This window comes from Lycium barbarum, chromosome 9 (genome assembly GCF_019175385.1).
Source record: "Lycium barbarum isolate Lr01 chromosome 9, ASM1917538v2, whole genome shotgun sequence".
Classification (NCBI taxonomy): domain Eukaryota; kingdom Viridiplantae; phylum Streptophyta; class Magnoliopsida; order Solanales; family Solanaceae; genus Lycium; species Lycium barbarum.
In genome coordinates this window covers 119465684-119477166 of record NC_083345.1, presented here as the reverse complement: position 1 = coordinate 119477166, position 11483 = coordinate 119465684, and the positions used below count along the sequence as shown (strand labels likewise).

Genomic DNA, 11483 nt, shown 5'->3' with positions numbered 1-11483 from the left:
TAATTATTTTTCAATAATATATTTTAACTTTTAAAGAGTTTAAAAGTCATTCAATATTTGAAGGATATTTTGGCCAACCAATATTTTTATTCATGCTTTTAAAATAATATAGATATAGATAAATAAATATATAGATATAGATAAATAAATATATAGATATAGATATAGATATAGATATAGATATGACTGCATGGATATAAAATTTATGCTGAATTTATACTCCCTCTGTTCACTTTTACTTGTCTACTATTTCAAAAATAAATTTTCATTTTTACTTGTTATTTTTCGCATATCAAGATAAGATAACTTTTTTCTTCCTGTTTTACTAGTGGTATTAAATACTCACTTCAAATTATTTTTTCAAATCCAATAAAAATATGCACCAATTAATATGAGTAAATTATGTGCTTCATTTATTATTTTACTCCCTCTATTTCAATTTGTTTGAACTTATTTCCTTTTTAGTCCATACCAAAATGAATGACCTTTTTCCTAATTTGGAAACAAATTTACTTTATGAATGATTTACAGCCACACAAATTTTCAAGGCTTATTTTGAACCACAAATTTCAAAAGTCTTCCCTCTTTTTTAAATGTCGTGCCCAGTCAAATGGGTTCATATAAATTGAAATGGAGGGAGTATTAAATATCGTAAAAAGTCCGACAAATAAAAGTGAACGGAGAGAATACATTATTAACATTATCCCATTTATAACCCCCCGCCCCCGGCACCGACTTAACAAGTATCCTAAACGGTGTCGTATTGGGTCAATAAAGTCTCCCCTATTTAATTCCTTAAAGTTGCCTTCAATTATCCCTCTTTCATTATTTCCAATTGGTTTTCCGATCATTGCTGCAGAACAGTATATAATCACCACATTAAGGTAATTTTCAGATCCCTAAAATTTTTACTTTATATTTTAAAAACCCTAGAGATAAAGCTCTATTTTAGGGTTTCATTATTCTTCTTTTAATTGTTTGAATTGTTTATGTTAGGCAATCACTAATGTTATTGTGTACTGGTTTGAAATTTGTTATTGATGATTGTGGTGTAATTTGCACTTTAACTAATAACAATTTATATCTGAAAAAACCCCAGAGAAAAAACTTGATTTTTTTTTTATTTGTTTTTTGATTTTAGGGTACGTTATTCTTCGTTAAATTTGTTTGAATTGTTTTATGCAATCACCAATATTATTTAGACTCGCAAGGGTGGCTCAGTTGGTTGAGCATAGGGCTTTCATAATGGAGGTCTCAGGTTCGAAACCCCTGGAGGATTTGCCTTCTGGGTCGAGCTCGTTGTACGGGGCTTGCCTAGTGCGGGTTATCTCTCCTGTGTGGTTTGCGATCTGTTGTGCAACAGGAGATGGGTTTACTGTGTGCGCACCTGAAAGGTAGAGGCTGCGGGTTCCCATGTCGTCAAAAAATAAATAAATAAGTATATTATTTAGTATTGGAGTGAATGTTATGTGGAATGGAATTGATATTGCCAAACAGATTATTTGAGTTACTGTGTATTGGCTTGATATTAAGGATTCATATAGCCGAACTAAACTAGTTTGAGATTGAGGTGTAATTCATGTAATCTGCACCTTTATTAACCCTAGGAATTATTTGACTTCTTTTATAAAAATAAAAAATAAATATATATATATACGCGCGTGTTGTAAGGTCTGCGTACATTCTACCCTCCCCAGACCCCAAGATGTGGGATTTCACTGGGTTGTTGTTGTTGTTGTTGTATACACGCGCGTGGTGGTAATTGGCTTGAGCCTTGGGGTGCTCCCTTTCAAGGTCTCAAGTTCGAAACCCACTGGGTGCAAACAATTTCTGAGGGCCATTGGACTGGGGTAAAACCCTGAATTACCCGTGGTGCACTTGCGGGAAACTCCTTGCCGAGGGCCTGTGCACCCCCGGGATTAGTCGGGGCTCAAAGAGACTCGGACGCCCGGTGCTTAATCAAAAAAAATATATATACACGCGCGCACACAAACACACACTTGTTTTAAGACAAATTATTGAGTGTTGGTTTGATATTGAGGATTCATATAGCCGAACTAAACTAGTTTGAGATTGAGGTGAAATTCGTGTAATCTGCACCTTTATTAACCCTAGCAATTATTTGACTTCTTTTATAAAAAATTATACTTTGGCTTGATATTGTTATTGTTGTTGTTGTTGTTATTGATGATTGTGGTGTTATTTGCACTATTTTACATCTGAAAAACCCTAGAGAAAAAAAGAAGAAAAGGCATGATTTTTGTAATTAGTTGTGCAATCACCGTAGCTTGTTATAGGACAAATTTATTGAGTATTTAGGATTCATATAGCCTAACCAAACTAGTTTGAGATTGAGGTGAAATTGTTATTGTTCTTGTTATTTTTGATGATTGTGGTGTAATCTGCACTTTTACGTATGTTACTCGGACTCTTCACAAATATTGGCGGGTGCGTGTCGGATCCTCCAAAAGTAGTGTATTTTTGGAGGATCCGACACGGGTGCGGCAACATTTTTGGAGAGTCTGAGCAACTTAGCTTTTACCAACAGTTTATATCTGAGAAAACTAGAGAAAAAGCACGATTTTATGGTTTAATTCTTTTCCCTTTTATTTTTGAAAAAAAAAAATGATTGTGCAATTACTGATAGCTTGATTTTAAGAAAAATTATTGAGTATTGGAGTGAGCGGGTCCGAATGGAATGGAATTGATATTGAGGATTCATATAGCCTAACCAAACAAGTTTGAGGTTGAGGTGAAATTGTTCAATCTGCACCTTTATTCCTAGGAAATTATTTGAGCTCTTTTTTTTTAATTGATTCTGCGATCACCTACAGCTTGATTTAAGGCAAATTATTGAGTATTCTGGATTTCATATAGCCGAACGAAATTAGTTTGAGATTGAGGTGAAATTGTTATTGTTGTTGTTGTTATTGATGATTGTGGGGTAATCTGTACTTTTACTAACAGTTTATATCTGGAAAAAAAAAACAGAGAAAAGGAGTAAAGGCACGATTTCATGGTTAAAATCGATTGATTATGCTATTGCTGATAGCTTCTTAAGACAAATTATTGAGTATTCAGGATTCATATAGCTGAACCTAACTAGTTTGAGATTGAGGAGAAATTGTTATTGTTTGTGTTCTTATTGATGGTTGTAGTGTAGTGTATTCTGCACGTTTAGTAACAGCTTATATCTGAAAAACCCCAAGAGAAAAAACAGACAAGGCATGATTTTATGATTTAATTCTTTGGCTTCTTTTAAAAAAAAAAAAAAAACTTTTTTTATTGATTGTGCAATCACCCGGTAGCTTGTTTTAAGAGAAATTATTGATTGTTGGCGTGAACGGGCCCAAATTGACTGGAATTGATGTTTAGGATATATAGCCGAACCAAACTAGTTTGTGGTTGAGGTGAAACTGTGTAATCTACACCTTTAATTAACCCTAGGAATTATTTGAGTTCGCTTACATCAATCATCACATTGAAGGGGCTCTCAAAATTTATAGTTATTTGTCTTTTAGGGAGATTTTCACTATCTATCTGTTTTTTTTTTTTTTTTTGTGTGTGTTTCTATATATTAGAAATCAACTACCTTACAACATTTATCTCGTTGGAGCTTTAAAAATTTGTATCTTTTTGTCCTTTGGAGGCTTTCACCATCTGTCTGTTGGTTTTTGATATTACTCTACCTTAGAAATCTACTACTTTGGGTAGTTATAGTTTCATGGAATCAAATGGTTGTTCTCGGTTTAAATATGGAATCTATCTGAATTTGAAAGGTGATCTTGCTTTTTGGTTCAAATTGGGAATTGTTTTAAAAGCTAGGGCTTGTGAGTTTTGACCCTTAACTATTACTCCCTCCATCCCAAATTCCCAATTTATGTTGCACCATTTGACTTGGCACAAAGTTTAAGAAAGAAAAAAAATACTTTTGATATTTGTGGTCCAATATAAGCCTTAAATATTTGTGTGGCTGTAAATCATATCATAAAGTTAAATTGTTTCTAAATATATAAAGGTGACATTCTTTTTGTGATACTAAAAAGGAAAGTGTGGTAAATTGGGACAGAGGGAGTAATTTTTGGTATACATCTTATTACTATTCTGATTTAGATCCGAATTTGAAATTTTGAAAAGTTAGGGTTGGGAATTTTGATGCCTATGCTGTGATTTTCAGTGAAAACAGACTGTTATAGTATTTGGCTATGAATTCGAAACTTTGAAGAGCTGCTAGGGTTCGGAAATTTGATGCTTACGTGTTATAGCGCACAGATTTTTCACTTCTGAGTTTAGCACAGAATTTGGAACTTTAAAAAGCTGCTAGGGTTTGGAAATTTACGCTTACATGTTGACTATTAGTGTATACAGCCTTGTTCACTTCTGATGATTTTAGCTCTGAATTTGGAACTTTGGAAAATATTCTTTTTGAATTTTGATGCTTAAATCGATTTTTTTGGTGTATACAGGTTGTTGGTGAGAAACAGTCAACATGCCAGCCACAGCAGGTAGGGTTCGCATGCCCGCGAACAATAGGGTTCACAGTAGTGCAGCCCTACAGACGCATGGCATCTGGCAAAGTGCTATTGGTTATGACCCATATGCCCCTAGCAAGGATGAGGACAAGAAATCATCTACCCAGAATACATCGACGGCTGCAGATTCGGAAAATGCTTATGCGAGCTTTCAGGGTTTGCTTGCACTTGCCCGAATCACGGGATCCAATGCTGATGAGACTCGTGGATCATGCAAGACATGTGGGCGGGTAGGCCACCTCACTTTTCAGTGTAGGAATTTCGTGACTGTAAAGGATGATAACAAGGATGCGGAGGCAATTGAAGCTGCCGTGTTGTCTGGATTGGGGAAGATTAAGGGGAACGGGTCTAAGATGAAGGGGAAAGCAGAAAATGAGGAGAGCAGTGAAGAAGAGGAGAGTGAGAGTTCTGATTCAGATTACGATTCCGAAATGGAGAGGGCAATTGCTGAGAGGTTTGGTAAGAAGGTGAGTAGGAAGTTGAAGTCATCATCTAAGAAGCACAAGAAGAAATATTCGGATTATGATGATTCTGATGACGAGTCAGACTCTGGAAAAAGGAAAAAGAGGGGTAGATCAAAGAGGAGGAGGAGTGGGAAGAAGAAGGGACACAGTGATTCGGAGGATGATGATGAAGATAAGGATCGCAGGAAGAGGAGGAGGGAGAAGAGGAGGAAACGGGATGACTCATCAGATGACGAAGAGGATCGTCGGAGGAGGAGAAAAAGTAGGAAGGAGAAGAGGAGGAGGAGAAGTCACAGACATGCAGACAGTTCTGATGAATCAAGTGATGAATCTCCTCCAAGGCACAAGCGTAGGAGCAGGAGAGCAGCAGCATCTGATTCTGATTCCAGCAACTCTGATGATGCACGAGTTGGCAGGGACAAAAAACGTTCTGAGAAGAGCAGGAGGAAACGTCGTGATGATGAAGAATAGTAATGGACTCGTGAAATGAGATTTATTATCTACTATCTGGAGTGCAGGTTTCGTTCTTTTCCATGGAACTGCTTATCTAGGCACTGTGTGAATCTGTCTTATGTCTATTTTCATTTTTTGCCTCAACAAATACTCAGTCTGCTTGTAATTTTCCCTTCATGGTCTTGAGTATTGTTCCAACTGATGTTGCAGTATTGTCAGTTATTTTAGGATATTGCTATCCCTGTTGAACTTAAATCATGTTATCCTTTTGGAGGTTTGTGGAGTTACTAATTACAATCCGTAACTTGTGCAACTTCATTGGGTATTAGTTGAAGTGATATATGAGCCTATATTTACAGCATTGATAACATCATGTGTTTAAATTTTTCAAGAAATATGTTACCATAGCCTTTTAAGATTTGATTGTGCAATGCCCTTTTTTGTTTCACATTTCGGGGAATTGTATTTGGATTGTGGTGTACACGCTAATTTCTGGTTATGCTCAGTATTACTAATGGCCCGAAAACCATAAGTCAGAAGAACGATCTAATCATCGGGTCAAGTTGGCAAAAGTTGCTGGAACTCACCAGCAGTAGAACAGTTCCCTTAACAAACCAAAACCAGAAACAGCTTGATTTGCAAATCTGGAAGTTGCAAAGGAGGAGTAAAGAAGGTGAGAGAAGCACGACTTTCTTCTTGTTTTAACTAATATCCTAGTTTTAAGAGAAGAAGAAAGTCTAGCCGGAATAACCTTGAGATGTCTTAACACTTTCACTGTTTCACACACATCTTCTTTCCTTCCCTTCTTGTAGTGCTTGGCTAGTTTTGGATCTGTCAATGCTGGCTAGAGTCGACACCTACTCTTAAGACAAAAACTTGATATACAATGAATGAGATGTATTAGATTTATGAAAATAAGGATGCAACCTAGTGGTCTATGAAGTGGGTGCAAACTTTAGAGACCGGGGGTTTAAATTCCAACAAGGACAAAAATGCTTGGTGATTAGTACTTGGAGGAATAGACGAGGTGTGGGTTGGAGCCACCTATTAGGGAGGGGAGGATTCAATTGAACCCTCTTCGTTGAAAAACTTATCATTTGTAGGGTTAAGATAATATACTTTTTTTTTTGTGGTTGTATAGATCGCTGAATCCTCTTGATATCATAGGAACTTTTATTTTATCGGTAAGGTGGTTCAGAAATTACTTTACATCTCTAGTGGAGCTGACTCTTCCTACATTTGTAACCTGTGCATCCTCTTGATGCTTTATTATTAATATAACCCTTATTTCATAAAAAGAAAAATTACTTTCAATCCTAGTTTCAAATCCCAAGTGCGTAAATCTTTTATATTTTCCAATACCCGCGCGGACATGGTGGAGGTTATTCAACTACTAAATCCCATTTGGTTAAGGGACCAGAATCAATATGCTTTCAGAATTTCTGATTTCGCCACTGAGTGTCAGTTCAAGGAGCTTCAAGCACTTGGTCATGTGAGTTGATAGGTGAAGTAAGGCGATGAGTGATTCTTTCTACCTACTGTAACTTGTAATCTCGTTGTGAATACCCAAAGTAGTACTCCTTCAGTCCCAATTTATTTGACACTTTTTGCTTTTCGAGAGTCAAATGAGTTGTTCTTTGATTGTAATTTTTACACACGTCTTTTAAATATTTAATTATTAATTATGGTGACTTATAATACTTTTTACGTAGTTTTCAAATATGTAAATTTTATTTCGAAATTTTTTGAAGTTTGACTCTCAAAAAACGAAAAGTGTCAAACAAATTGAGACAGAGGGAGTATAAACTCTTCTTCAATAGGAGTTTGACTAATTCATCAAAAGTTAGATGTACATTAACTTCCTTTGTCTGTATAGAATCAGAGATCCTTTCTAAGCATGTGGACACCCTTTCAACCGGTGTGGTATTTAAAACACCTTTGCAACCAATGTGAGACCTAAATATGAAATTTCGTTTATGCTAAACGCATTCAACCAATGATCTATGTGAGATATCAATATGAAATTTTCAAATTTAGGAGACAAACTTGACACCCTAGAACAAATGAATGAGGTATAAGAACATGAAAAGTCTACAAACTTGAGATATTATCTGTTACATTCAAAATTCAAGCTTGGGCATACTAAAAGTAATTGACGATCTCATGTCAGGGGTAGGGCTGCATTATTAGGTACATGTTTGGACGGATTTGATAGTTTTTGCTTAGACTTTGTATTTGTATTAGGAAATTCATAAAATATGTTCGAATAACTAATTAAGAACCAAGTAACTTAAACTAGTTATAACTTTAGTGGCAAGTTCAGAAGCCATAAACCTCCAATTTTGACTCTGCTTGTGTCCCAATATAAATAGGTTAAACCCAACTAGTCAGTACAAAGTTGATTCGGCCGCCAAACACAGTGGAGTGACTTAGTCGTTAACGGAGTGGATGAAAATCGTATCAGATCCCAGTAAAGACTGAGAATGCTATGTGATTATTCAATCTACCTAAGTATTACCAGACAAAATTACTCGATATCTATGTTAGTGAAAGGTAGCATGTGCAACTGACCTCAGGAAATTAAAAAAAAAAAAAGTTCACTAGGCCTACACCAATTTGAAGAGAAGTATAGTTTGATGATCTGGTTAGTTTAAGCCCAATTAACCATGGAGCATACAGACACCAAAAAGCTTACTGGTCCAAACAAAGTGAAAAAAAAGAGTCTCAAAGTTGGAACAATCTTAACGAGCAAGATCTTAAAATCTAGTAGTTGCTAAAAAACAAAGTGACAAAGATAAAAAAAATAAAAAAAATAATGGCACCTGGTCTCTTCTTTTAACAATGGGAAGGCTTTTTTTCTTTCATAAAATAAAAACAGAAAGAAAACCAGAAAAAGAAGCTAAGAATATAATCAAAGTGTATATGAAAGAAACCTTGGAAATGGGGAAAGCAGGACCTGAAGATTGAGAGATCCATCAAAGGGAATCCTTAACTCATCTACTTTACAGTTTGGTGATCAATGAATGGCTTTTCATATATAAATCACTTTTCCAAACTTTGCATATTGTTTTTGTGTTTGTATTGTTTTTTGGTTGCAGTACTTTGAAGCATTCCTAACGTTAAAAGATGGTCTAATATGTCTATTCTCCACTTGTTAACCTTTATGTACTTCTTTACAATTTAGGAAACGGGCTTCTGGCTTGTTCAAAATTACTTCTTGATTCTCCCATTTTTTTCTTATTCATTTTGGAGGAAAATTAAGAGGGTTCCCTCCCTATGTTTCCTTTTAAAAAAAATGTGGGTTTGCGTCAGCTTTACACGGCTCCACTATTTCACCGGGTACCTGCTACCAGTGGCGGAGCCAGGATTTTCTGTAAGGGGGTTCAAAAATATGAAAAAGTAAACATACGAAGAAGCCAAGGGGGTTCAACACCTACCATATATATATATAAAAAAAAAAATTTAACCTTCAATATACACTGTAATTTTCTACCGAGGGGGTTCGGAACCCCTTCGGTTACACTTGGCTCCGCCCCTGCCTGCTACCTCTCACTAGTAAAGTAATGTGCCCGCCAAAACTTAGGTAGATAGCAGAGGCGAAGCTAGGAATTTGAAGGCTATGGATTCAAGATTCTAGTCCTTCTAAGTTATTTGGTTTAGAACTGATAATTTATACATACTCAATGAATTTTTAGGACAAAAATGGGGTTTCCACCAAAGTTTTCAGGTTCGGCCGTACCCCTAATCTGACTCTAGCTATGCTCCTGGTTGATAGGAGGAAATCATCTAGTGTTTTTGTTATCCTATGTTGCGATTTGAACTCTTGGTCTTCCATAGTTTTGATCACATTTTATTGCATACCCTTGGGTGCATGGATAATCTACTGTTTATATGTGGAAAAATAGCAACATCATGAAAAACTTGATCCTAAAGCAGAAAACTTTGATCAAAATGTTGAGAGGAATAACTAAAAATTGAGGGGGGAAAGGGAGCCAGAATTAATGAAAAACTTGATCAAAATGTTGATACAAAAGCTCTGCTATTTTATACTCCTATTCATGTGCTAGCAGAATGAAATAAAGCTTTAAGAACAAAGAATGTACCCATAATCACGAATAAAAGTTGGAATATAACAATTAAAAAGCACAAATGTACATGTTCCTTGATTTAAAAAGGTCTAATTGACACAAACTATCAGTTTTTTACAAAATATTATAAACGATATAATTCATTTTATTAGGAACTAGTAATTGATGATATATTAACAAAAGAATTTTTCTAATAAAAAAATGGATAGTTTCAGTTTCATAGACCTCCTTCTAGATTTGGTTGTGTAACAATAACCTCTGCGTGATTTATGATATTGTGCTTACCTTGCTTATTTTGATTTTTCTTGATTTTTCTGTAACATTTTATTAACTTAATTATGATTAATATAAATGAATTATAATATGACTAGTGTGCCATCATATTTTGTAAACATTTTTTCATAGCGTACGTTCTTTGTATTATCAATATGATCAATTATACAAGTCCTATGCTCGTATTCCGAAAATACAGAAACAAAGAAATTTCAGTGAACAACCAAAAGAAATAGAATGAACTAGAAATCAGAGATGTAAATGATTCACGGACACATTCTTTGATTAGACAAGTTCACATCATTAGTTAATGATTGTGTTAATACTACTACTTGATTGTGTTAACAATTGGACAAAAACCTATGTTTGAATTAAAGGCAGTTATTGGCACTTGCAAAAAAGCATAGTATAATATATGGCAAGATCTATTAGGCCCCATTTCCACAAGGCAAAAAGATTACCACTTGGTATCACTAATATATTTGTTTTTACTTTGCCACACATTATTGGTCACACTCACACACTTTGCCTAAAATCTGCACAATGATAAAGATAATGTGAATTTTGAAAATAGTATAAAGCTTTTTTCCTCTCTTCTCATTCAAAAAATTGTTGGATTTGAACTAAAAGAGAAACATAATTTAGCAAATTTGACTGAACCCAAAATAGATAGTTTCCAGACAAGGAGTTTAGGATGTCTGAAAGAAATATACTTTGTGACCTTTGACTATGCTTTTCTTCTTGCCTAAGAAGATCTTGTATGAACCCTCCCTTTTAGACAAACATAAAGCTTAAAGTGTTCCCACTCATTGCCACGTGGCAGGTGCCCATTTAGTGTACTCAAATACATAATACTCGTTATCTGATGTTTACGCTAAGCAAATAAATATGTCACGTGTATTTCACATAAGAACTTTCGGTCTGTCAATTATTGGTAAGCTTTAGATTTGAGCCTAGTGATATATGACTAACAATTAATCGAAATGCGAACATTTGATCTGTTAACCAGTGAATATTCACAAATTTATCATAATTATTTACTGTTCCATTGCTTAATTACTCATGTGATTAAGCTTGTGTTATTATTTTATATTTTGACAATAATATTTTTCTAAAAATAGGTTAAATATAACATAATTCATAAATAAAGGAACTAAAATATTAAATGCGTTTAATTAAATATCATAATTGCTGAGGGATTAAAGTACTATCTCAAACTCTTAATACCTAATCATAATTAAGTCATACATGTTATGTGTATTTGGTTTTGTGTTCTATTTTGCATTGTGGATTTTGAAGTCTGGGTAAAGTTATATCAACAATATTTTACTAATTGATTAGGTTAATAAAAGGCTTTTTTTTTTTTTTTGAACTGACAATAAAAGGCTTTATCAATTGCTGTAGTTTACAAAAAGTCATCTTAATAGGATACATTGATCATTTATGAAAATAAAATAAGCAGGGCACGAAAAGGTAATTTCACAATAAACATGACCATAAATTATGTTGGAAAAACAGGTAAGGAAGTGGCATAAATTTCAAAGAAGTTTGGTAGAGAAGTTTATGAGTTAAAGCATCCAAGAAAAAGAAGACCATTGTTGATGATAATTAAAAAGGGGTTAATACATAAATAAATAAAAAAGTATTTTCATAGATATTGCTATTATTTTATT

General features: G+C 34.4%; 1 protein-coding gene across 1 annotated transcript; it reads left to right on the top strand.

The window, feature by feature from the left end:
* The first annotated feature begins 729 nt into the window (after positions 1–729).
* On the top strand, positions 730–5817 carry LOC132609655 (CAX-interacting protein 4). The gene is made up of 2 exons (XM_060323730.1): positions 730–884; positions 4467–5817. Exon 2 carries the CDS (start codon positions 4490–4492, stop codon positions 5465–5467), a length of 978 nt encoding a protein of 325 aa, XP_060179713.1. The 5' UTR covers positions 730–884; positions 4467–4489; the 3' UTR covers positions 5468–5817.
* The last annotated feature ends 5666 nt before the right edge of the window (positions 5818–11483 follow it).